Source organism: Puntigrus tetrazona, unplaced genomic scaffold (assembly GCF_018831695.1).
Source record: "Puntigrus tetrazona isolate hp1 unplaced genomic scaffold, ASM1883169v1 S000000148, whole genome shotgun sequence".
NCBI classification, from domain to species: domain Eukaryota; kingdom Metazoa; phylum Chordata; class Actinopteri; order Cypriniformes; family Cyprinidae; genus Puntigrus; species Puntigrus tetrazona.
This window is the reverse complement of record NW_025047824.1, coordinates 1,823,362-1,851,207: the sequence shown is the minus strand read 5'-3', so window position 1 is coordinate 1,851,207 and position 27,846 is coordinate 1,823,362. Positions and strand designations below refer to the sequence as shown.

Below are 27,846 nucleotides of genomic sequence, written 5' to 3'. Positions count from 1 at the left end.
GTAACTCATTACAGTTTTTGTAGGTTTAGAATATGGTTCATCAAAACGTCTGACACCATTGTGCGAAAAAAAAAACGGAAATGCATCACTGTCTCTTTTACAATTAAAAAACGGTTTTGTTCCAGCCTTTGATCACACTTACAGTAATACAAACTGACTCTTAAGAAAAAACCATAATAATACCGCTACTGTATATATGAATCAGATGTGAAAAGCGCGTTTAATGCTAGCGTTTCTCTTCGCTCTTCTGCAGCCATTTGGCTGGGAATCAGGCAGCTCTTTGAAATCCAGCTGCCGGTGTCTTATGCCAGGAGTCTTTCCCAACGGATTAATGTTATAAACACTTAGTGGCTGATTTATGATGGACACCTTCGGTTTTTTGACCTCTGAATATCCCTGTCTGAAGATATAAATTTGTTGTGACACAGATTGGAGGGTTTACAGAAGTTTATGACATGCTAAATCTCTGCACGGGCGTGCCAGTGCCTTATTTTGTAAGCCTAGTTGGACCGACGGCTGTTTTCATTGCTCTGATATAGAGCAGAAAGCCCGATGACGGCGCACGGGCCCGCGGCGAACGAGCCTGGCTTCTTTGAGAGGTTAAATGAACGAGGTGCCATGCACGCGCGATTACGAAAGGCATTCGTGTGTGCGCCGCTTCGACCAAATCAAAATAATGCATATCGAATATTACTGAAATTAATACAAATAGCCCACGTCAGGGATCAAATTATGCTTCGGTTGTTCTATTGGCTCAGACATCAATAACAGAACAGGGGGGTGGGATTGGACCGCTAGCGTGGCCGTGTCCTAGCAGTGGATTATGGGAAAGGCTGGTGTATCTCGTGTCTGTGGGAGCGGTGTCCTTGTGTTTGATCTTGTACTCCCAAATCCTGTCGCTTGGCAGGGATCGCAAGCTGGCTAACACCAGCTCCCTGTTACAAATGGGTAAGGAAGGGAAATGTAAGCATTCGCGAAGGGATTTCGGAGAGATCTGGGCCTGGAAGGTTAACATGTGCCTGCGGTTGTATTAATGTGCATCCCAGATGCTCAGACGATGGAGAAATCGGAGCCTAGAGAACGGTGACTGCAATAATGCCACCCACATCAGTCGCCTGTTCCAGCTTGATAGTCTTTTTAAAGGAAATCAATGAATTGCTTTAGCAGACAAATAATAGCCAAACTAAACGACTTCATTTTAAAACTGAAGAAATTTGTGACAGAAAAGACATCGTTGCAAAACTACGTATTAACGTTTTCCTCGATAATTTGTTAATTTTTCTGCTTATTAATCGTCGGTAAGGTAGTCGTTAAGTTTAGGTATTGGGTAGGATTGGGGATGTAGAATAAGGCATTAATATGTGCTTGATTAGCACTAATAAAATGCTAATATTCTAGCAATATGCATGCTGATAAGTGTAACCGTAAAATAAAGTGTTACCCTCTTAGTACAAAAATAGTAAGCAGACCAGCTTTTGACCCACTGATAATAAAAATAATTATTATAATTTCCTGAGAGGTAAATCAGCATTTAAAAAAGGATTTCTGACTGTTTTACTTGGCATTGCAGAAGAATTAGATTCTAGATGCGTCTAGAAACATATCAAAATCTAATACATTTTCTTATGCGTCTAATAGCGAATCTTATAAATTTAGTATACAAAGTGAAATGGCAACGGTTTGCAGAATGCCCCAAGTTTTTAGAATGAAAGAAAACTGCTTAATTTAATCACCATAAAATTAGTTTGTTTGATAGGCAACACTGTCTTAGTCAGGTAATTGTTTGCGTAGCAATAGAATGTCAAAATCAACTGAATATGTCAAAATACTGTAAAATTAGCAAGCATTTTGTTTAGATCGTCTTGAAGTGTAAGAACACGTTTGCCGGGCTGAGTGGATCTAGCAGCATGTCCAAGTAATGAAACATGCATTAAAGCTTTTTAATTGCTCTGAATGAGACACTCCTCAGATCTGTCCTGATTTTATATTAGTTTAAAGAGTATTACATGTTCACTAAAATGCAGTGTGGTTGACTAATGCATTTTTCATTTAGCTGTCTATCTTTCATCCGCAGTCTAAACATCAGTCGAATGATTCCTTCAGGTGTATGGTGTCATGGTTACTTTGCTCGTTTAGATCGTAACTATCGTAAACATCTTATAAACAGAGATATGCAGAAACATGCCAGTCAACGAAGAAAAAAAAAAGAAATTGCGCCATGATGTATTTTGTTGTAACAGAACGAGGATTGTGCAATAGTTCACAGGAAGACAGGGTTAATTTCAGTCTCCATGTTTGACGTTTTTTGATCCCACGTATCCTGTAAATCTAAACCTCAGCAAATACTGGTGTCCGTCTTGATGCCAGTCGACTGGTTGAGTGATTACAAACCTTCGAGACACCACAGAGAAGCAATCCACACAATCTCACTCCTTTTATTTCAAAACTATATATACACATTGCAATACATAAAACATGATTCTCCTTTTGGAAACCGCTAGTGCATGAGCGCATTTTTGGATGCAATCATCCGTCAGAGTCAGTCATTTGAGAAATCTTCATTGCGGAAGATCAAGGTCGTGGCACGTCGGGAAGCTTTCGTACGGGCCCCTTGTCGGAGGGACCCCATTCTTTGGGATTGTTTGGAGAGGCTAAATCCCAGCTCCATCTTTATCCATTTGCTGACATCGGTTCACCTCCAGGCTTACTCCTGAGGCACCTTTGAAATATTGATAAAAAGTCTTATTTTCAGAATCCAGAGGCACAGGACATGGCGAGGGCTACACAGCGTTGCACTTTTAGCCCTCATATTTGAGAGTTGCTCTCATTGAGCATCACCAGCTCAGAAAAATATTAACCACATGAAAGGCAAGTGCCTGGCCCGGGCTGTTAGGTCCTATGTATATTTAACTGAGCACATCTGTGTGTAATAGCACTTGAAATTCAAAGTGCTATCCAAATATGTGTTCATAAAATATAGATGATCTTGATTTTTCTTAACCGCTGCCATTGATGTAATTGACGGCCTTGGATATATTTTATTAAGTGAATAATACAGTATGGTTTAAGAAGTGATGAAAGATTTAGAAAATGATTTTGAATCTAGTCAATAGTGGTTAATTTGTAGCCAGCAAATATTCAGCAGGGATCAGAAGGATGCCAGGTTGCATTTAACTATTTTTAGGTTAACTGCATTTATGCGGTCTTATGATGTTTTTGCCTCATTCTGAATGAGAATGATTGACAGTAAATAAAAACTTTCCAGACATTGTGAACCCACTTTTTAACCGTTTAATCTTTAAAAGTGAAATGTATCTTCAGACGAAGTTTATCGCAAACGGGGCTCTTTTAGATTAGGTTTTGAGATGTGCAGGCTCCTATCAAATAGTTATTTTATTCAACTAGACTATTGCGATAATGCTCATCACCTTTTACTCTGCACCCTTACAGTTGGTGTAAACAGATGAAACCTTAGGAATACTGAGTCAGTGACTTATGAATCACACACACTGCCAAATTGCTCGCTATTACCAGGAGAAGATTACGGGCACACAAGCTTCTGTGAGAAAGGATTACAATGCTACACTTAAAGAAGGATGACAGTATTTCAGACACGATTTCTAATAATAAATGACATCAACTTCATTTTTGTATTTTTCTGTTTTTCCCATAAACCTTTGATGCTCACACATATATTGTATATATGCTTAAAAGACATTAACCTTTTTCAGGGTTTTTTTTTTCGTACAGTTATAACTAGGGTTGTTTGTTTAATATATATCTAATTATTAAAAAAAAATAGTGCCTATGTAACAAACTCATGCACAAACTGAAGGACATGCATTTAAACCTTTCAATTATGTACATTTGAGGTCTTTTCCCATTAAATATTTAAAAAATGTATCACTTTATCATGTAATTGATTCGAATACATTTCATTTGACAGCCCTAATAACAGCCCTATTCTCCGTTTGTTCTGTTTTCAGCATACGAGCCAGAGGATGATGTTGGTGTCCAAGAGTCGATCGCAGTGGAGGAGGGCGAAAATGAAATGCAGGTCGAGGATGAGAATTCCGAAAGGCCCACTTCCAAGGACAAAGAAGACAAAGACATAGACAACAAAAGCAGCTACAGCTTCCAGAACTCTCCGGTCAGTGTCCTCTCCAACCAGGAGGTTGAGCTGGAATCCCGTCTGAGCGATGGCAGTGACAGACTGTCTGACTTTAAGACCTCACCACCAGGAAGTCAGAAGGACACAGAGAGCCAGGGCTCAAAACTGAAGGATGACATGCACAGTAGCCTGGAGAAAATGAGGGCTGCTTATGCCAACTTCCTTTCAGACTCCTACTGGTCAAAGATTGGACTAGATTTGAAGGTTGCTAATGCTGGCAGCAAAGCAAACTGTGACAGCACCAACGGGAGCACCAAGAGCGAGTTTGACTGGCACCAGGACGCACTTTCAAAAACCCTGCAGCAAACGCTGTCCCCGAAACCTGTGTCAAAGCCTAATCTATTCAGCTCCGTCCACCTGTACAGGCAAAGTAGCAAAGCGTGCGGTGCTGTCTTTACGGGGGCCAGCCGTTTCCGCTGCAAAGACTGCAGTGCAGCGTACGACACCCTGGTGGAGTTGACGGTACACATGAACAAGAGTGGCCACTACCAGGATGACAACCACAACAGACAAAACATTGCCTCCACTTCATCATCCAAGAACCGAAAGAGGAACCTTCAAGACATGGAAGGCAAGGAAGATGCACAAAAGGTGCTGAAGTGCATGTTCTGTGGCCACTCTTTCGATTCTCTGCAAGACCTGAGCGTCCACATGATCAAAACTAAGCATTACCAGAAAGTGCCTTTGAAAGAACCTATTCCAGTAATCACTCCCAAATTAGTCCCACCAGCAAAGAAACGTGCATTTGAAGCCACAAGGCCTTGTTCGCCCGACTCCACAACTGGCGTTTCGGGTTACAGTGAGGCACAAAGGTCATCCGGCCTCGCCAATGCTCCAAACAACCGCTACGGCTATCAAAACGGTGCTAGTTATACATGGCAGTTTGAGACATGCAAATCCCAAATCCTGAAGTGCATGGAGTGTGGAAGCTCCCACGATACGCTCCAGCAGCTCACCACTCACATGATGGTCACTGGCCACTTCATTAAAGTAACAAATTCAGCCTCCAAGAAAGGCAAACAGCTAGCCCTCGATCCTCTAGCAATAGAGAAAATGCAGACACTTGCAGAGCCGGCAGTCAACGAACTTGAAGGAGAAAAGGTTTCTCCGAAGAGCACAGCATCGGGTGACTCTGAGAGGGCTACTCCGAGGGATATGTCACCAGACAAAACTGACAAGAATGGAGACAAGGAAGACAAACAAGATGAGGAGGACCGGAAGTCAACTGATGCCGGTTTCAAGTACCCGTACTTGCGAGAAGAAGACCTCGAGCAGGGGTCCAGCGGAGGCGGTGACATTCTCAAGTCTTTAGCAAACACAGTGGCTTCGGCAATCAATAAAGCTCAAACAGGGACCCCCAGCTGGAGCGCTTATCCCAGCATTCATGCGGCTTATCAGCTATCAGGGGTGATCAAGTCCGCCTCCTTTTCCTCTTCTCCTCCCATCCAGCTCAAGCAGAGTCTCAACCACAAGCACAGAGCCATCGCACCCAAGGGGAAGTTCTATCAGGGACTTCGGGGACTTGAAAGTTTCCAGGGACATCACAATTCGGACATCAAAAAGGAGAGGGGTGGCGCATCTGACAGCAAAGAGAGCCAGAGCAGCAGGTTTGATCTGCTAGAGAATGATGACAGTGATTGTCAAGATGATTCCTCCTCCTCTTCAAAGCTGGATGCAGACTGTGTAAGTGAAGAGAATGACACAATCAAAGGGAAGTTGAGCCCAGCTTTCTCTGACAGAGGGAACCCGTCACCTAGCCCCCCTGCCAGCAATGGGCACAGCAGTTCTTCAGAGCTTGTCAGCGACTCCCAGGAAGTCCTTAGCATAAACCCTCTAAGCGCACTACAGTCTGTCTTGAACAATCATTTGGGTAAAGCAAACAAGCCCAGGCCCGAAAGCATCCTCTCCCATCGCACACAATCCATCTTTTCAGAACTGAATAGAGGTTTAGAAAAACCAGTTTCAGCACTCTCTGCATCTACTGCCATCAGGCCCAGCAATAGCTTCATGTACACAAATGATGACCAGCCAATAGACTTGACAAAACACAAACACAGCAAACCAAATGCTTCCCTCTTATTGCAGTCCTCCACTCCCGTGCCCCAGAAACATGCACTGTCTGACATTGCTGACATGGTGAAGGTTCTTCCAAAAGCCACAACCCCAAAACCCTCGATGCCAGCGAGAGTGCCTGCCATGAAGCTGGAGACCGACGTGCGACGATTCGAAGACGTCTCCAGTGAAATGTATTCGGTTCACAAACGTAAAGGCAGACAGTCCAACTGGAACCCCCAACATCTGCTCATCCTTCAAGCCCAGTTCGCCTCCAGCCTTTTTCAGACATCTGAGGGCAAGTATCTCCTCTCAGACCTCGGACCTCAGGAGAGGATGCACATCTCCAAGTTCACCGGGCTTTCTATGACCACCATAAGCCACTGGCTTGCCAACGTCAAGTACCAGCTTAGGAAAACAGGAGGCACCAAGTTTTTGAAGAACATGGACACTGGTCATCCGGTCTTCTACTGCAATGACTGTGCATCGCAATTCAGAACACCCTCTGCGTTTATATCTCACCTGGAGAACCACCTGGGTTTCCAAATCAAGGACATGAACAAACTACCCATAGAACATGCGACTAAAGTAACAGAGCCCGAACTTTCAAAGGCGCTTACTGTCCGGCCGACGGATTCGCAGATCACAGAGGAGGAATCTGACTCAAAGTTCAAATGCAAGCTTTGCAGTCGGACATTTGCCAGCAATCACGCGGTCAAACTTCACTTGAGTAAAACTCACAGTAAATCCCCTGAGAATCATTCACAGTTTGTGGAAATGGACAAAGAGTAGCTTTGTTGATTTTTACTACTTGTAGTTATCTTGTTGGTAAATAACTGTAATTGCTCTGCTTTTATAAAACACGGGTCAAATTGTCTACTTTGTTTTTTTTTTCCTTCCATTTTTTCCATAATGTTTCAAGTAGCATTACGTAGAATGCTTTAACTTCAACTTCAGAGTCAACATTTCATCATATTGAGGACTAAATGGACACACTGGCTGGGTTAGAATGAAGTGTACTGTTAGAAAATAAATAATCATAAAAAGATTAAGAATACATTGACGTAAGTCTTTGCACCCTGTTCAAATGCACCACCAGTAATGAAATGTATTACTGCTTGAGACATAAATGCTGATGTTTGCATGCAATAGCTCTGGCTATGACTACTATTTATTTGTATGATATGGCAAGTTTTAACTGTATTACGTTTAACAACAAATTGATCGATGCATTAACTGTAATTTGCAGATCTGATCATGCACTTGTGTGAACACACAGGTGCTCAGACAGGTAGCCAGACACACATTAAAACATTTACTGAAATGTACAGTATATTTGCTCTGTAAAATGTTTGTGTCGCAACGATAGAACAGAAAAGCACTTTAATAAAAGTTTAATCACGTTTAGGCGCAGATTCAGTGTGTGGGCTTACAGATTTGGACAGGTTTGACACGAGGAAGTCTCACATTAATGTATATTTAGCATCGCAGAAAAAAGTGTCTCATCAGAAAATGCTTAGTGAGACAAAAGAACACTGCACCTTTTATACCAATACAAATAAAGCATTAACATTTTCTAACTGTCTAAAGGTCTTCACTTTAAATCCATTGTTATTGACTGGAACAAAGCAAAATCCTTGTCTTTCAGCGTCTTCCTTTTTACAAAATTGTTTTGATTAAATTTACCATGTAGGTAGTTTTTTTTTTTTTTTAAGGAAGTGAGCACAGTAAAACCAGGTAGCTAGTCGAACTGAAAAGGTCGAACTGTTCTCAGGACATTTTTTTATAAATGTCAGGTCGGGGCAGACTGTCACATGTGTTGTAAATTTACATGATTTATTAAGTACAGTATGTACTACTTACAGTTTTGCTCTTTCGTGATTTAAAAAATAGTTGAATTGTTAATAAAAGGCTATTTAATGTCAGATTGCACCCAACACAACTGGGAAAGGGTGGAATTATTCAGATATCATTGTTTTTGTAGCGAAGGCTACATAAGTTCTGAAATATTCATTGGAGTAATAAGTAAGACAACTAGCTCCATTCTCACCTATAGCATTTAACCCTGTCACTGGGCTTTCAAGAATCGCGTATGATACACCTCAGCTTCCAAAACTATGAAAAATTTTAATTACCCTCTGAACTTGCAACATTTTATGCGACTTCCATCCCTTTTTTTAAGCAATCAAGCCACCAATTACCACTCCCCATCGTATCTGTTTTATAACAGGAAAGTGACATTTGATAGTAAATGGGAGAAAGCACCTGGTGATTTGCGCATCCTGACACCGCCGTGCCCTCCATTGTTGGAAATGAGCAGGCAATCACGATAGCTCATCAGATGACTCCTAATGCAGTTAAAGTATTCCGCAATAATTCCTCCTTGCATTTATAATTACAGCCATAGAGCTCACACCTCAGTGCACAGATTAAAGCCATAAATTATTTAGCGCCTTGCCTCACCGATGGATTCCTGATTCCCTCCGTTGAGCCATTATGCTTCAGAATACCAACTTCCTTTAAATGGAAGCCCGAGGATGATTTAAGATAGGCTGAACAATATGACAAAACGAACGCAATATTCCGGTCATTTGTGTTTCTTAATTAAAATTGAGAGTGTGCCTCTGAAGTGTCTCGTCAAATGAAAGCGCGCCACGGCCGCGGTAACTCACAATTGAGTCATTTAGCCTTTGCGGTTAATGGCCAAATTTGAAACGACCCTGCCACTGGATGGGCACGTGTGACGGGGGAACATTTGAAATGGTTTTTCGAGGTAGACGCTCAATGTCAGAGATTCACATTAAGGGCCTGGATCCTTTTCGTCATTGTAATCAGGGGGAGGAAATTAGCTGTTTCTAATATTAATTCAGAACAATAATTCAAAGTCATTTGAGATTTATTGCCACATTAAAGGCGAGCTCCAATCGGATACACAATCAGGGGTTTAAACAACCCCGCAATTAATTAACTGTGTCTCTTATGTTTATACGGGATGGCAGTGGAAAAAAAAATAATAAAAGCAACACAGCATGCTAAAAGAACAATAGGATGAGAGTAAATGAACAAGCGATTATGCTGATTATTACATTACTGTCCTGATAAATATTGCTGGGCAATTACCAAAGGCCTTTTTTAAGATCTGGGATGTGACTCCCTACGTCTCTCTGGGGCGAACATACATTTGATCACTATTGTCGACTTGCGGTAAGAAAACAACATTTCTGGTCCTGCACTGCATAAGTGAGCACTTGCCGCTAAACTAGCGAGCGTATTGAGACACACCCCTGGTTATCGCCTTCCACATCGCCGGATGCTTTTGGACCCCTGCGTTCTCTGTCATTTCAAAGTCTTAGTCATTTAGAAGGAAGATTTTTCGCAAAACACATCTACATAGACAGAGCTTCCCCCTGAATGCCTAATCCAGCAAATGTGCTTGTACCGTCTTCTCCGGGCCCGTGTGGATCATCTTGTCAGACAGCCACTTGAGAAGTGTCAGTCCTCTGCCTAATTAAGTCACAGCGGTGGAAAAGGGCCGTGTGCATCCAGACACTGATTTTAAACCACACAGAAATAAAGCATTTTAAGCGCACTAACTGGACTGAAAATAAACTCAAATTTGTGGGCAAAAATGTCAGAGAGTCGTTAAGTGTCACATGTCAAATGAACAGCAAAATAATGGGGGACCCTGGAGTGAAATGTTCGGAAAATGACTTGTGTTGGAACATTTCCACAGTTTTCCACTCTAAGAGACGGGTTAAAAAGCGAGCGCGTCGTTTAACCTGGGACGCCAATTATTTATGAATTAGTTTGCAAAATTTTTATCAAAACGCTATGCTTGCAGAGTATGGCAGAGGACATCTCTGGATAATCTTGTGCATCAGACATCCTTGGAATGTATTATTATTATTATTTGTAAATTAAATATTACCGTAATTTGACATGGCATAGGACTGTAACTAAATGTCCCAGAGTCGATAAAATTCAAATTTTCTAAATTGGTTTCTTCAGACAGCATGAGCCAGCATTTAAATCACAGCACAAGCCATAATTTCCAATTTGTGAACGTATGATTCTTTTGAAATGAATTAGCATCGTTTCTCACTCCCTCACTGAATCACAAGTCATAACTCAATTATATTCAATTGGTAATGGACTGGTGTCATAGACTTGTGTTAATGCAGTTTTTTTATGTATATTAAGTTTTTAAAGTTTATTAAATTCTATTTTGAGAATTCTATTAGAAATTCTCTCTCTCTCTCTCTCTCTCTCTCTCTCTATATATATATATATATATATATAAATTCTATTATGATATATATATATATATATATATATATATATATATATATATATATATATATATATATTTATATTATTATAATTTTTATTATAATTTTAGTTTTTTTGACTACATATAAATAAGATACATACATTTAAAGGACATTTACAGGTCAATGTTTCAATGTTTTGTAAAACAAACAAATAAATAAACAGGTCAATGTGAAGACCTTCTTACGAAAAGTGATACAGTTATCCTATAGTTACCGTAACTGTTTATTATTAGCAGTTTCATTGTTCAGCATAAGTGTTGTTTTTACATGCTTTTGCAGGCCGTGACTCTCATTACCGGAAGATTCCTGACAATCACCGCACGCTCATAAATCCACGCGGAAATGTGCGGTCACGTCGTAACTTCCTTTTAGACTTTACAGGCTTTCCAGAGCTGTTTACATGCTTGCAGCCTGTATCGGGACGGCGCGTTTAGGCAGGGCATATGGGCTGTGTTTTGAGCTTTGGGTCAGTGAACCCCGGCTATGTTTACAGGATGAGGGGGAAAGCAGAATCCTGATGGAGTCACAGCTAATTCATATCTCCGTGAGTGACAGATAACCTGAGGGCTACCGGCCTGACAGCAGGACCCATTACATCCTCCTGGCTCGTGTGCTCACAGATGGCCTGCACGTGATCGCTGGAGTTGGCACACACACTCGCTCATGCACGCATTAGCTCAGATATACACATGCCAATAGACAAGACTGTCAAAATAGATTGAGATGTACCAACAACAGTAACCCGAGGCCTTTTGGGCTCCATTTAATGGAAACACATAACTGATGTTCCATTTTTCCACTGTCAGCATCAGGAGCGCCGCTGATAAAGGCAATTCATAACCAATAGATGCACTCTCGCATTTATACAGCACTGACATGCTTTATTCATGCACACATCACAGTCTGCATCAGTCTTACATCACATAAAGCTGCTGATATACTGTTTGAGAGTGTTCAGAGACAGTATAAAGAGGAGACAAATGAATGAGAGAAACTGCAGCGCTCAACATGGCAGTTTTTGGCACAGTCATCAGTCCATTCTCAATGCGCACGAACGTTAGCTGGCCCGACCTCACAAAAAAGCTCAACCTGTATATGTTTCAACTGTCTAAATTAAATACCGTCAAATAACTCCACGCTCGTTCACAAAATGACGATTTTTTACGATTTAAAGATTTCGATTTGGCCACGACGTGAAGGTACGATTAAAAATAAATACTGTTAAAATGTACGCCGTCAAGCTAAGATTATATGATATATGAAAGTAATGTATTTGTTACACACAGACAGACCAGCCGAAAGAATACATAATCCTTTCCAATAAAATGAAATGACAATAAATAATAAATATTATTAAAACACAAACGCACTATACACAACCATATATAAAAATTGAGGGTGGTTGCCCTGAACCCTATTTTGTATTATTTTACACATTTGTTGTTAAAAGTATCTTTTGATTGTTTTAAAAGGTGAAATTACAAATAATATAACAAAAAAAAATTATGTCACTACCGTATATTTTAGTCCATTGCCTGATTTGAACTACAACCCTAAATTTACGATCAGGAAATATTTCTTTGTCCCTCTCTCTCACAGCTACAGTGTGTTAGTAGACTGATCTCATCATTTTGAGGTAAATGTGTTCAAAAGTCAGAAAAATCTGTGGGTAGTTACCGAACACCATTTTTAGGTAGTTTGGGAGTTATTTCATAACATGTAATTTGCATATGCGTTCACTTTTGAGAACTGTGCTAGTTATCTAGGTTCAAAAGTACCTAAAAATGTAACTATCGAAACATCTGGTGAGGTTTCAGCAGTGACATCTTTGTTTTTTGGGGAGTTATCCCACAGAATTGTCATAACCGAATATGTCATCGTTTTGTTAACGAAAATTGGGAACACATAATCCTCATATCTGGGGGAAATAAACTAAATTTTAGTACAGTTCTGCATTTTTTTTTTTATTCAGCATGTTTTAGTATGCAAGTTAAAATTCTCTGAATGTCTTGTGGTCATTACCAAAGCATTACGGTCACTAACGAAACATGTATTATTTTAATTCAAAAATAAAGTCAACCCGAGATGTTATGACCATTTTTGGTTTAATGTATTTTCAAACTAATGGATCCTTAACTTTGAGATCACAAATACAATAAAAATTTTATTCACAATACAACAAATAACATTTTTTGTACTGTTTTTGATTTATCTCTGAGAAAAATGTATAAAATAGCATAAAAAATCTATTTACTATGTTGGTGTAAGCAAATTCTTAATATCCTGATCTAACTCTTCTAATTAAATTATTTTTACTGTGACAAATTTGTTGAGAGGACACCCCAAAATGTAAAGTTTTCTGAACATACAATATGAGAATTAACTGCAAAATTAATAGAAATGTGTACCTTGTATGTTATCCAGTTTACATGCATAATGGGGAAATTATGTGGGTGTGAATACATACGTATATATGTATTTATGTTAACACGTTATTTTACGGTTACACCTATTAGTTGCTTAGCGTGCATATTATAGAATATTACCCATTTATTAGTGCTAATTAAGCACATATTAATGCCTTATTGTACATCTCTAATCCTACCCAATACCTAAACTTAACTAAACTACATTACTGACGATTAATAAGCAGCAAATTAAGAATTTATTGAGGGAAAAGTCGTAGTAAATAGTGTTACCTATTCTAAGGTGTTACTGTATTTTTGTATATTTTGCCGTACTATAAAATATCCACCACATTAAGATGAATTATAAAATAAAATAACATTTTGAATAACAGTCTTATATATACATATATATATATATATATATATATATATATATATATATATATATATATATATATATATATATGTGTATATATATATGTATATATATATATATATATATATATATATATATATATATATATATATAAGAAAATATTTAAAGTGTCATTGTGTAAAGCACAAACACAGCATATTTTCATTAAAAATCACCATTTTCGCAAAAAGTAGGCTTGCCAAAGTCTTTCAGAGATTTTGTCGTTTCCCCCTTCAAGCCGACAGAAGCTGTACTTGACTGAAAATAGCTGCCGGAGGCTCTGGCAAGATGGCCGCTGACTGTTCTGACTGGCTTCGGGACTAACACGATTCACCACACAATCGCCCCGCAATGGCCAATCTGCCGCGGCTGTGCCGGGACGCCACGCAGGGGCCGAGACTGCTGTCTGTGGCAACAGGCCACGTTCGGCGCGTTTCTGCTTTGCAAGCTAGCAACAGCTGGAGCGAGCAGTCGGGCGGTCGTCGGGAATCAGCATGGCAGCCGTGATTGTGCTGATGCCGGCACAGGGCCTGGCCAGGAGATCAGTGCCCAATGAAAACGTGTGATTTGTTGCTTTTAGATTTGGGCGGTGTCAGCTCCAATTGGAGCTCTCCGGCCCTCGGGCGAGTCGCTGGGACAGGACCACACACTGATGAAGTGCTAGCAATCGGGACCCGTTCTTTCATCGGGGCTGTAATGGAGGCCTAAACTGTTGCGCGCTCTCTCATTCGGATGCGCTATTAGCATTCGTTCGCCTTTGAAGAGAAAAATGAAGGGGTGGCACTGACCACATACATCTCTAGCCAGCGTAGAAGTATAGTTTTGCGCGTTGGGATACGAGCAGTCAGGGAAGAGGTCTGTATAATCGCATGTATGTTAGTGAATCTTTTCAAATGTTGTGAATATAAGAGGTTTTGCTGGAGTTATTAGTATTGAATGTGAAATCGGCTGCTGTTTAAAGAGGTGTGATGAGATGCTATTATCACTTTGATTTAAGACTGGCACGACGGGACGTCTGTCTTTATGCTGTCTGTTTTTTACCTTGCATGCACCTTTGTTCAAGAGGTATGCTTCAGATGTGTAAATCAGGAACTGGCAGACTAGGATAAATCTCGACTGTATCTACTGTAAATTAAAAATGTGTTGTCAGACTAAGCATAATTTGTTATAGAAATAAAATCAAATGTTTGATGGTGATAATGCAGGGTTGGGTTTTTGTTATTCCATTAAAAAGGAAAAAAAAAGAAAGTTATTTAATTACGTCTTAGACGTGTTTAAGTTTTGAGGCCAATTATTTGACTAATTGCACATATTTAATCCTACAATATATTTTTTTTGATTAGCCATTTCATTAAATACTTATAAAAAGGTTGAATAAATATTACAGGCATCAAAAATAAATTAATAAATGTCATAGTACCTCACTTGTATGAACAATGTTAATAAACAATAAATGTAATGACAATTCAAGCTAAAAATATTTTTATTATTATTATTATTATGAGTAGTAGTAGTAGTAGTAGTATTGAATTTACCTAAAATTCAAAAATCAATTTAAAATAATGCACACTTGCCTTTTGGAAAAATTAAAAAAAAATTAACCTCATATAAAGTAAAATAAAATAAAACCCCACCTATGTGAACATTTCGGTGTTTATTGGTAATTCATACTGAGAAGTTAAATTTAAATGTTAAAATGTATTTTTTTATTATTTTTGGTTTCATTATTTGTACGCCAAAATAACATTTACGCGTTTCATTATTATTTATACTGTTTAAAATGTATGTTTAACCCCTCGTATCTGAATTACAATTACGCATTCGGTTTCTTTCCTTACTTTAAAATACGCGAATTGAATTGGAATTTAAAGTCATTCTGAATAGCGAAGCGAACAGTGATGCTAGTAAAACAAGGTTTGCTACATCAACCGGCTAATCATACAGTCATAAGACGTCGAGCAACCTGGTTTGATCAAGCCTCTTTAAATTCACTACAGCAGCCATACAATTAAATTTTCATGTTACACATTGTTTCATATGGTGCATATTTATACAGAGCTACTGTAATCTCCATTGAAGGGTAACACATGAGCTGCTCAGAGACTTGAGTCTACAATATTTTTTTTTTTTTTTTTGGCGGGGGGGGAAGAGCGACACTCCATCTATCCTTGAAAGCACGTCTGTCTCTCCTCCGCGCTTCTCTCTATCGCTGACTGTGCAACACTTTATTTCAGCCGGCCTTTTGAAAAGGTGACTGGAAGTGAGTGACGCTTTGCTAAAACCTTTCAAACGTTCTCGTGCAGGTAAAAAGGAAACGTAGACGCTGCTCAATCATTGAGCATGTCTTTCTGGGCCGACCCAGCGTCAAACACAGAAATGAAAGAGAATGAATATTTAAAGACAACCATTACAAGTTGAGCTTGCCACAAGGAAGACAGAGAAATGGAAAGGAAAAGAGGAAAATAGCGACTGCCCTGAAAATTATGACGCTGTCTGTTGGTCTGAGGTACACGGTATGATGGAGGGCTGTTCCAGATATTGCTGTACGCCAAAGAGCTATTTAAAGTGCGAGAGTTCCTTTACCTGAAACTTTTATAAAGCGAGGTTTCAGATTGTCATCTCTGTCAGTTTTGTTTTTCAAACACGTCGTCTATAGTTAAAATGTTTTGAGAGGTTTTAGAAGTGCATCTGAAGCAAAGCATGAAATCAAAATGGGAGTTTTGCGGCTTTTAGTTCACGTCTGCTAGATTCGAGGGCATCCATATGCTAGCGCGCTGAAAGTTAACTAAATTAACTCGCGAGGCACAACCGCCTTACGAAACAGAGACGTATGGAATAGACTTTCAGCTGAACGTGGACCACAGCGCTTAGCATGAAGATCGCCAAAAACGGCCAAATGTAGCTCTTGAATCAATTTATTTTGACATTACTGTAAGCCTACAGCGTTTGACTAGTTGGGACAACTTTTGGGGGTTGTTCTGTCAAATTGACCAAATTTCCTCAGAAATGTTTATTATTTTAATATTCGTTTCTGGAGAAAGACGAAGCATAGTAGAGATAGTCACAACGATAAAAAATAAATCATCCGCTATTTTGCAGAGGTGGGTCAAAATGATCATTTTGGAGTGAAATTTCACTTCAAAAAGATGGCAGCATCGCTATTTGATTTTCACACAGAGATAAGCGCGTCTTTGTTTCACTATATGCAAAGCGACGGTTACAAAAATTGAGAGGAAAAAGTATTTTTCTCATACGAAATTCGCACAGCTCAACATGTTTGGTCAGTTTTCCAGAGATTTCTCAATATGGCATAAATTGTTCAATTCTACGCGTTTTCAGTGGTCAAAAATCAGGCTCGAGTCATTTTGCATACAGCTGATTTCTACTGTAATACTGAAACTAGACATACATCCTGTTCCCCACTATCATAACAACGACACAGAATGTACTTGTCCGTGTGACGTACATTTTAGTTTTTTTCCCACGTTGTTATGTCTGTAACTCAAGCAGATGCTCTAATATGATTTTAGATGAAATTAAATCTTCAATGTTTAAGTCCAAAATGGGCATCTCAAAGCGACTAGTTGTCCGAATAGTTGAATTTGACCTATTTTTATCAGTATTTTTATTTAACGTCTGGGTCACTCTGAATACCGGCTGATATTGACGCTGTATTAAAGGGGAACGTGTGAAGAACAAGTAACTAACACTGTATCTATGCATCGAACGTTCCTAGTCAAGCAATGTAAACTTTACAGCCAGTTTCATAGACAGGGCTTAACCTAAACCAGGATTAGGCCATAGTTAAATCAGGACATTTTTTAATAAACATGCCTTATTAAAAAACATTACTGGCGTGCATTTTAAGACAAAGCAAAAGCACTGATATCTTTTATGAAAACTCTTGCTTTCAGCTGAAATGCATTCACATTTTAGCCTAGGACTAGGGTTAAGTCTGGGATTAAATCTGTGAAACCAGGAATACGTTAGGAATCTGCTAACCTTATTTTGTGTAGTTTTATCCAATCTTTTCTTAATGCCGATGTGACACCAGTAGATTTTTACGCACTGCCGAAACACACCAGATGTTCATCTGCCCAGAAAAATAATCAAAAAATATCTTTTATGAAAACTCTTGCTTTCAGCTGAAATGCATTCACATTTTAGCCTAGGACTAGGGTTAAGTCTGGGATTAAATCTGTGAAACCAGGAATACGTTAGGAATCTGCTAACCTTATTTTGTGTAGTTTTATCCAATCTTTTCTTAATGCCGATGTGACACCAGTAGATTTTTACGCACTGCCGAAACACACCAGATGTTCATCTGCCCAGAAAAATAATCAAAAAATAAATAAATGTAACAACTTTACCATAAATGATAATTAAATAGCAATTAATGTACTGGAAGTGCTTTGCCACAAACACAAGTTTCGCATTTCTGCTTTGAAATCCTCCGGAAAAATATACCAGTTTTCTTATAATAAACAGTATTTTTTTTTTTTTGTTCATGACTGATCATCATTTTCTGACATCTGCCACAAATGCTGTCAATGTTTAAATGATAAAAAAAGAGTTTAGTTCAACTTTGACCTCGCATTTCAGCTCACGTAGGAGGAAGAAAGAAAGATAGCTGATCGACATCGCTGTTTGCGATTATGAAGATGTCTTAGTTCACAGAAAAGAGCTGAGCTTTCATCTGTCACCCGAGTCAACATCTGCAGAGGTGTTAACATCACGTACATGTAAAAGCAGCTTCTCCCACACATGTGGTCATATTAACTGACAATGATTCATTTAATCTCTGTTCATCCACGCCCAGATACTGCAAACAGGACAGAAATGAGAGGAACAGCAAAGATTTCTGCAAATCTAAAACCAAGATTTGTCAAACCACAGATAAAAATCGCAAAATAACAGAAAGTACCTGCATCTGATTTAGTAGAAACTAAATCAGATGAAGGTACTTTTTGTTATCAGTATGAGTAAAAAGCTTTTATTTTATTTACCTGAAAATGTTTTTGTACGTTTATATTAACTATTCATTAAAACCACAAAACATACAATTAAAAGCATTCTTTTTACATTGTGCCAAAATATTACTAAAAACAGTCAAATATAAATACACAAATTTTATTTTTATTCTTACAATTGCTTTACAAAAGGTGCATAGTATACACTATAAAATATATATATATATATATATATATATATATATATATATATATATATATATGTGTATATATATATATATATATATATATATATATATATATATATATATATATATAAAACCATGTATCTGAATATATATTAACTATATATGTACATATACATGAACAAGGCTATATATTTACCTCTATTTAATGCTTTTAACTACTTTTTGAAAAAGGAATACACACATATATATAATTAAAATTGTACAATAAAATGTAAATAAAAATAATTTAAAAATAAATCAATAATTGAAAGATAACATTATGATTGCTACACATTTATCTGGATTTTTTTAAATGCTGAAACTATCCACATAATAATAAAACCACACAGATATATTTATAATATAATTATAATATAAATGTGTTTATATTTCTAAAACTGCGCATGAGTAAATACATGCAATACATTATTGCATACAAATATTATGAATGTAAGAGTTGGGTCTTATTGAATATGAAAGGGCAATCAGCCAATCAGAGCAGGACCTCAAGCGAAAGCTTAAAGCAGGCAAAAAAACGTCGCCTATGCTTGTGTCGCTAACCCTAAGTTAAACAAACTAGTTTTATGTTTGTATCGTCGATTATATCTCATCCTAAATCACCTCCTTAGAGAAACGGTGTGCTTATTTTGTCCTCGACACCTCATGATTTCCGAAAACCTCCAAATCGAATAGCACCCACATTACAACCTCAAGCTCGTTGACCCTTTTATGTTCCCTCCGAGTCAGTGTTGATCCAGAGAACACACAGTCATCAGGAAAATACAAAGTGAGGCAGAGACAGAGAAAGAGAGAGAGAGAGAGAGAGAGAGAGAGAGAGAATGTTTTGTGTTTATTCAAGCAGGCAAATTTCAATGCACATTTGGCCCATTACAGCGCATCAACATCAGAGAGCAGCACGCTAAAGCGAGCGAGAAGCGTACACTTATCATTATTTTATAACATGTCTAATGACAGATTGACAGAGGATTTGCAAATGTGAGCCGACGTCGATTTTGCCAAGTTCGGTTTCCGCCGCTGCCTGCGTGATGCAAGCATACTTACGTGGATAATTTGATTTTGCAGCAGATTTATTAGTACATTTTTATAAAAAGAACCTCCACGCCCCGTCGGTGTGGTGAATCTAAGATGTTCTGATGTTTTGAAGCCATCAGACTATGAATAATGGGAATTATGACATTTAGGAGGCTTAAAATGGTGTAAATGCTTCAAAACAATTTCGTAAGGAGTCAGAATGTACGTGATGGTGCGGGCAAGCTGTTCGCTTTGATCAGCTGCAAAATCATCAAGCAAAAAATAAACCTGACCGCGATGCTAGTTTGTGACCCAAATGCCTTCAGATCCCCGTGAATACCGCGACCGATCGCAGTACGGGGATTGATGCGTCTACAGACGCTTGAAGATACTCTGCGAATTTAAACTCTCTCCCTTTTCACCCACTTTCTGTCACGTAATTTTGATTCAGTACGCTGTGGCGGTAGCGCCCGCCTCGTGTGCACCCTACAGAGTCGATGTGCAAATGAGGTGCAGGATTCCTTTAATCATTGCTCTTTGCTCAGACTGTAGCGGATCAGGGTTCACATGAAGAAAGGTTGTAATTAAGGTGGACATGTTAGATATTAGATTAACTGTATTAATATGGAAACACTTGAATTGAATAAACATGAAGCTCGAGATAAATTGCTTGCCAAATCTTCACACTCGCATGACAGCCAAGTAAAGACTCGCGTTAGCGAGTGAGGATGATGACGGAAATGGTTTTTAGAAGGCAGCATTAATGATAATCATCATCATTATAATGGTAACTGGCTGCACAGATGACATGGTATTATCATGCTTTTGGATAAGTTTCATGGTAATACCATCATATACTTGGGACTATAAGACCGTGGTATACAAATGAAGTGATCAATGGTTACTATACTATCAATGGTTAATATGTTACTATGCTTTTGAACATGTACCGTGGTAAAACCATTGTATGCACTGATGTACTAGGAGTATGAGGCAAATACCACAGTATGCAAATATATGATGATCATCTGGAGCTATGATATACATTATATAATACATAATATACTACGGTTACCATGTTTCTGAAAAAGTACTACAGTAATATCATGGTATGCTTTATGCTATTTGGAGTACTATGCACTGCTCCATTTTGTTTGTGCCATGCTATTACCATATTTCTTGGGAAATATTGTAAATGTGTTTGTTTAGAGCATGGATAAAGCAATGCACCATGGTATTACCGTTTTTTTGCGCAGGCACCATTTTAAATTTCCTGAACGTACCATGTAAATATCATAAGAGCACATAAAAAGTACCGTAACGATAGCATGGTTGTTTGGACATGATATTGAGATATCTTGGATAGAAAATGAACATATTTGGACATACCAATTGCTCCTTGCTTATATTGCTATAATCTTTTGTGCATTAATGTAAACCGCCATAACGTGCAATGATGAATTGTTCCCTATAAGACCAGAAATGTGTGTACTAGGAAAGTAAATATGCTCACGTTTGATTTCATGTTGACTTTAGCTGTTAGCCAGAGAGTGTGCGATTGTACGACGAGACACGGCAGAGACCGTCCTTTGAATATACAAGACACAGGAAGCATAAGTTAGTGTTTAAAACAGCAGTCGGGTCCCAGCTGACAGTGAAAAAAAACAGTGGAATCAATAGAACACTCTGTTATCTATCTCTATATCAGCGTTTAAAGAGAAAGATTATATGTCAGGACTGGGTCTGACCAGACGGAGGCAGAGATACATCATCGTGAAGAGTCAGTGGTCTTTTGTGTGTAAATCATACGTCACATGGCCTCCGAGTTCATCCTCAGGCCACAGAATACATTTACAACAGACACAGACCTCCATATTTCTCCCCCGATTGGCTGTTTCCTGTAGATGTATGTAGATTATTGTACAGCGCCGCATTTGCCTGATATTTATCGCGGTCAGATGCGCCATATCTTTTACGCTGATTCTTTGCGTTGTTAAACGTACATCTCAAAATAACGGCTTCATTTTTGGAGGGAAAACAAAGCATTCATCTTCGTGATGAACAGTCGCTCTGACATCACGAGGGTCAGTTCTTACATTAATGCTAAGGGAACAAAAATAGCCTAATCCGCCACACTTTTAGGTTAACACAAATGCTAGCTGCTATTTCATGCAGTGTTGCACTCAGAACAGAGTTTATAATGCAGATTTAGAACGCATTTGCCAGGTCAGGTCTTTCCAGGTCGACTAGTCAGTCAGCCAGCAATTTAAAGAAAAGATGTTATAATATGTAATACCTTGTTTTCAGAAGAATACCATGGTAATACTTGCAATATCTGATACTGATTTCGAATTACATGCAATTAGTAACATAACCCATTACGTTATACATTTCAGGTAATATAATCACTATTACTTTAGATTGCTTTTGACCTTACTTGTTTATCACGTCGATTTAAAAAAAGAGAAAGAAGATAATCCCATTCGCTCTTATCAACAGTGCATTAAATATTTAAATGTACAGATAATCACGCTAGTTAAATCGTGAAAATGTGAAACTAAAATGAATATAACAATCAAAATAAAACACTGAAGAAATATAGAACTATAACTGTTCACCTGCACTTCATGTGTCCATGTAAATAATAAGCCATTATTTAATCAGTCAAAAGTAACTGTAATCTGATTACAAGTAATGTAATGCAATAAATACTTAATTGGAAAATCCAGATTACATGTAATTGGTCAAAACGCAGCACTGACTACTATAGCTTTGAAATATCTGATTAATATGCAAATACCATAGTGTACAAATATAGACAAGAAATAAAAAGCAGTGCCTTCGGTAAGGTGTGATAACACTCGTGTAGAGTACGATCCTACCTTATCGTCGGTACCTATCTCCCGTATTGTGCTTTTTCACCAGCTTCATAGCGTCTTCATAATGCCTTACGAAGTCAGCTAGATCGTCTTCAAACCATTGCTTTTTAAGATTAACGAATGCTGAAAAAAACATACGCAACAGTCACCACAAAACGATTAAGCAGCGAAACTGTTTGCAGCATTGAAAATGATCAGAAATGTTTCTTTAGTAGTAAATCGGCATATCAGAATGATTTCTAAAGGGTCATGTGACACTCGTGATGGAGCGGCGGTGCTAAAAAAAATTCAGCTTTGACCGCCACTGAATAATAATACATATATTACACGATGCCACCTAGTTTCTGTGGATAGGAACAACTGCTATGGACTGGATTTTAGCATCCCTAAGACTCATAACGCAACAGCACCTTTTGCAAACTAAGTTATCTCTGGAATAATTTATCATTTATCACATGCTTTAGAAAAGTCAACACATTGCCGCTTGGCACAAACAGTCAGAAATGTGATATTAAGATGCATGAACAAAGCAGATAAAAGACATCCAACACACTTAAACCAACGCAAAACAAGGAATTATATATTTTTAAATAAAGCGCTCCTTGATCCTCAGAGATGCCGTGAAGTGATATTACCAGCTTTCTGGATCTTTACAGGAATAAGATTAACAGCCGGTGATCGTGCGGCGTTATGAACATCAGCTTAAATGTGGTGGGTGAGGAACGAACAAACACGCTCTCTTATTTGCTTCAGTGTGAACTCAGACAGTCATCTAAACCCTGAAAAAAGGCTGTGAAAGCCGTAATTGGCAGGCTGCTCCCATTCCCAAGCATCTTCTATTAAATTTTAGAGTGCCAGGGAGCACTTTCATTTTGCTTTAATGAAGTTTTTAAAAGTTTGACTGATCTTCAGTGTAAGTCATCTAGAATGCCAGACCATTTGTGCTCGGTTCCCACTTTTTTTTCATTATCACTCTCTGTTATGACTCTCTTTCTCTGCATCTCTGCCATTTTATTATGAAGGATAGAGCCCCTTTTTCTTCACGGCCAGGGCCTCCATCATTTTGTCGGCTTTCTTTACAGGAAAAACGGATGTACACCTAAAACGCCTCTTTTAAAAAGGCCAACAGATTAGACTCTCTGGAAAAACAAAAGAGGCTGCATTCATTAAAATTATTTAGCTTGCTTGTTTTGGCCTGGCACCTGATTAGAACATCACAGAAACTTGATGGTGGACCCTTTGACTCGGCCCTAGCAAACATAGGCTATATCAACATTCACGTACTTATTTCTCAGAAAAATAACACTATTTATTCTGTTTTGAGATGAGCGTTCCTTGTCAGAACGTCTGTTTTTCCATTGGGTCCGTGTAACTCCGCCCACTGACAATTTTCACAAGCCGGGTTGCCAGTTGGCAAAAAAAATCAGCGCGTACTGATTCACTTCTTAAGTACTTCTTAAGAAACAAATTGCGAAATTTCTTAAGATACATTAAATTTACTTAAGTGCAAATCTGAAGATGCTTTTTTCACCAATACATTTTAATTGCATCCCTTTATTATCCAGTTTTAAAGTAACAGACACTAATTCGACATGGATGGCAAGAAAAGAAACAAAAAGTTTACTGGGCAAGAGCTGGAAGTTCTTCAATTAAGAAGAAATTTCCTTTATAAAAATGTATCATGAATTACCGTCAGATTACAGATTCTACCTGACCCAAAAAATCCTTCATCTAAAAGCGCCTCTCCCATTTTCTTAATACAAATATAAATTGTGTATAGATGCTTAGAAACAGACACTTGTGACTTGAATCTTTACAGACGTGGCTTCTTAAAACATTTGTACCCTGCCCACGCCACAGTATAAAATGTAATGGATTTAATGGTCATAATGGGAACTGTATTGGTTTTAATGGAAAGTATAATTGTGTCTACTGGTATATGATGGATTCTGTTGGTGGAACGTTAAATCCTATTGGAAAAGTACCCAAAACACACTACAAAAAGGAATTTTTTTAATAGTTTTAGTGTAAGAAAAAAAAATGGTTCATAATGGTATTTTAATGGAAACCATTAGAATTGCTGTGATGGTTTCTATTGGGCTTTTATTGTTTTTTTGTTGATATTTTTTTTTACCAGGTCGAAATAACTTGTTGCAACCTGAATTTCAACACCAAAAAATTAAAACAAACAGCCTTCATTAAAAAAAAAGACTAGGCTAATAACGTCTTTAAAAAAGTCTGTTTTAGCATTATCATAAAGTAACAATAAATAGTAACAAAACTGCATTTTAACAGCATTTAATGTTGTTTTCTGCATATACTAATGTATTTTTATACATCTTATTTCGTTATAATACATTACTGTTATAATATTTAAATACAATAAATATTGTAAAATGTTGTTAACAATGGCACCTAATGCACTAATAAAATGTTTATTGTAATTACTGTAAATTTTATTGCACCTTCAAAGCAACTGAACGTCATTTATTCTTCAGGAGAGCTGGCAGGTAAAATAAGCATCCGAGACCACTAGTGATGCATCCACACTTATGCAAATACACATGTATCAGACTACCAAAGGAAGTGCAGACAGTGAAGCTCAGCTGGATAGAGCAGTCAAGCAGAAACACGTAATAGCTGTTTGGTCCATCAAAATTGCTTAAATTTCATGTGCACTACTTGAAATCGTGTCTCTAAATTACAGCATCTGTCACGAAAAAAATGTTAAGCTATTCCAAATAATGGAACTGTAGCATTAATGCGCAAGAATTACAAGTCATATTGTTGTACGTGGTGTTATGGTTTGTAAATTCAGTCAAGTGTCCACAGACAATGTCCTCTTTGCAGTCAGGGTGGAAAAAACCCGAAGCATTTGAAGGCCTAAGGCTTCCACTAATACAAAAAGTCTAATCAGAGCAGCAATCCCTGATGTTAATGAAGGTGTCACACATTGCACAAAGAAAGTTGTGCCTGGCAATCTTCCATTTTTCGGCTGCCTACACCAGTGACATTTCATCTCACATTCAAAGAGCGCCTGGGCCCTTAATGAAATGCATAATTAACATATTCTAATTGTGCTGAGCTCGGTGATGGTTTTGACAGAGCTCACTTTCCATGTCTAATTCAATGCTAATTTAATCTGTTCTTTTCCCGGCGACATGACCTTTCTTGATTGAGTTTCACCGCAAAGAATTTTTTGATGGATTGATTTATCAACCTCTTGGAATGCAACAAAAGCATCACTTTGAGACAGAAGTGTGGGAGGGGGGAGGGGGGGGGGGGTCTTCGTCGAGAACTGAGAATGAAGACAAAATCAAGAAACAATAGGAGGAAAAAAAAAAACAAAATTAAAAAGGAACAAACTCACGCAACCTGAAAAATGCTTCTGATGATTTACTGTGCTATTAACCCCTGGTGCACAGACTCGCTCATCGTCATCCAGAGCCGTAATGGCAAATTTTTCCCAACCATTTAATCTCACTTGCTGAGTGTCAGTAAACCAGTGAAGTTGCATTACCTTTTTATACAGACTACTGGGCAAAGTGGAGATGCTGGAGGGTCTTTTAGCATGCCATTTGCATGAGATGACCCATTCCATAAATTTATTGTATGCATAAATGTATATTCCCTATAACTTCCCTGTTAAAACTCTCTGAACCTCTAAAGACTCATTTCAGAGTTCTGTGGTGGCTATACACATTGGTTGCACAGTCATTGAAAAATGAATCCTTCGTACAAAGACGATTTTCTTGCAAAATCTAGTTTTGATGGTTTAACTGGGCCACCTTTAAATGCTTTATCAAAGTGAGGAAAAAAGAACAAAATGTATTCTTTTTATATAATATGCTAGGAGAATACATAATACGGTATATTAAACGAAACAATACAAGCAATAATGCAAACAGACACGACCACATCTAAAATGATTCATTATTGTTTGAAAATATTTGAACATTATTCGGTCCATTATACACTTTTGAAACTAGTAGAAATGAAAATGGAAACATACTTAATAGATGATAGATTTTACGATTTCAGAACCCATAAATCATCTTCTTAAGGTGTTGAATTTACACTCTGAGACAAGTGAACAAACAAGACAATTATATCATTCATCACAATTATTTGTATGCCAATTAATCACCAGAAAAAGCATTGTGTGACAATCTTAATAACAGCTGAGAACAATCAAATAAGCCAAATAATTCATAAAAACACAAGAGATGCGAATAACGGGGGTTGAATTCTGCAGAACTCTCTGTTTGAGCAGATTCAGTGTGGATCTGTTCATGACCACTGCTGCGAAAACAATGTCTTTACCCTGCAATTTGGCTGGATAATAAAAGCCTTCTATGGAACTAACCATGCTGCTTAAACAGCACAATGCCAGCAGCCTTAAAAAGCATTTGGACACTTTTGTAACACTTAAATTGTCTTGAATGTCGTTGTATGAGATGCAAAATATCAAATCAAGTGGCATCTGTGTTGGAGCTGTTTTAGTGCATCACGTATCTGAGCAATTTTTGCAATCTCTTTTAACCAACCCATCCCAAGGCTATTACTTAAAGCGGTCACTAGGGTGGTACCCTTTCAAAAGGTGCTAATACCATACTTTAGCTATGCAGAGGCAGAGAGTATTAAAGTATCTTTCTCTCCTTGTAAAGAAAACTTTACTTCACAACATTCCAAATCATGATACTTTTTGGTGTCACTTACTATTTAATTACATTAGAAACCTAATACTTTCTTCTACTCAAGTAAAAGTCATCAAAGATCAAAGAGTACAAGAAAGTACTACGTTGACTGTTCTTAAGCATTAAAGGTAAAACAACTTTATGAAATGTTGTACAGGTAAAAAATGCCATTGTGCTTTAAAACGCAAACGTTATCCCAAAAAATATGCTAATAAACTAGAGACTTTACTTAAATTTACTTAAAGTAAGTTTACTTTAAAAAATACTTTGCATAATATGCACTTTAAATATATCAATATGCACTCTTTGGGGGTAAATATGACACAGAAGTTTACCTGTGTACAGTAACAATAGCTAACTATGGAAATGTTTCCATATGAACATACTTTTCACAATCAGAAAATATATTGTTTCATCTTAAGAAAAAATGCCTTGTGAAATGCTAAATGTTTTGCTAAATTTCCTCAAAAGAAATCCCACTTTGTTTGATAATTGGTAGAATAATATATACATAAATATGCAAACATGTATTTTAGGTGTGGATTAAGTGTTCAGATGTTTATTGGAGTGACTATATATAGTATGAATATATTATATTTTATCATGATTTAAGACCAATTCGTATGGCTTTAACAGTTGAACTCAATGCCCTCTTTCCCATCAC

General features: G+C 37.8%; 1 protein-coding gene and 2 long non-coding RNA genes across 6 annotated transcripts in view; 1 reads left to right on the top strand and 2 right to left on the bottom strand.

The window, feature by feature from the left end:
- The window catches only part of LOC122332810 (teashirt homolog 2), a 52,556-nt gene extending 44,758 nt beyond the window's left edge, over positions 1-7,798 (top strand). The window contains exon 2 of the mRNA XM_043230226.1: positions 3,987-7,798. Within this exon, the coding sequence (XP_043086161.1) occupies positions 3,987-7,015 (3,029 nt within the window). The 3' untranslated portion in view covers positions 7,016-7,798. The remainder of the gene's footprint in view (positions 1-3,986) is intronic.
- The window catches only part of LOC122332811, a 37,561-nt gene extending 19,865 nt beyond the window's left edge, over positions 1-17,696 (bottom strand). The window contains exons 1-2 of the long non-coding RNA XR_006248538.1: positions 17,611-17,696; positions 17,380-17,470 (exon numbers count right to left, since the gene is read on the bottom strand). This is a non-coding gene — a long non-coding RNA (uncharacterized LOC122332811). The remainder of the gene's footprint in view (positions 1-17,379; positions 17,471-17,610) is intronic.
- Positions 17,697-19,458: 1,762 nt separating this feature from the next.
- LOC122332772 overlaps positions 19,459-27,846 on the bottom strand; it is a 30,367-nt gene continuing 21,979 nt past the window's right edge. For all 4 annotated transcript variants that reach the window (XR_006248524.1, XR_006248523.1, XR_006248526.1 and 1 more), the window contains 2 exons: positions 22,489-22,608; positions 19,459-21,193 (listed from right to left, as the gene is read on the bottom strand). This is a non-coding gene — a long non-coding RNA (uncharacterized LOC122332772). The remainder of the gene's footprint in view (positions 21,194-22,488; positions 22,609-27,846) is intronic.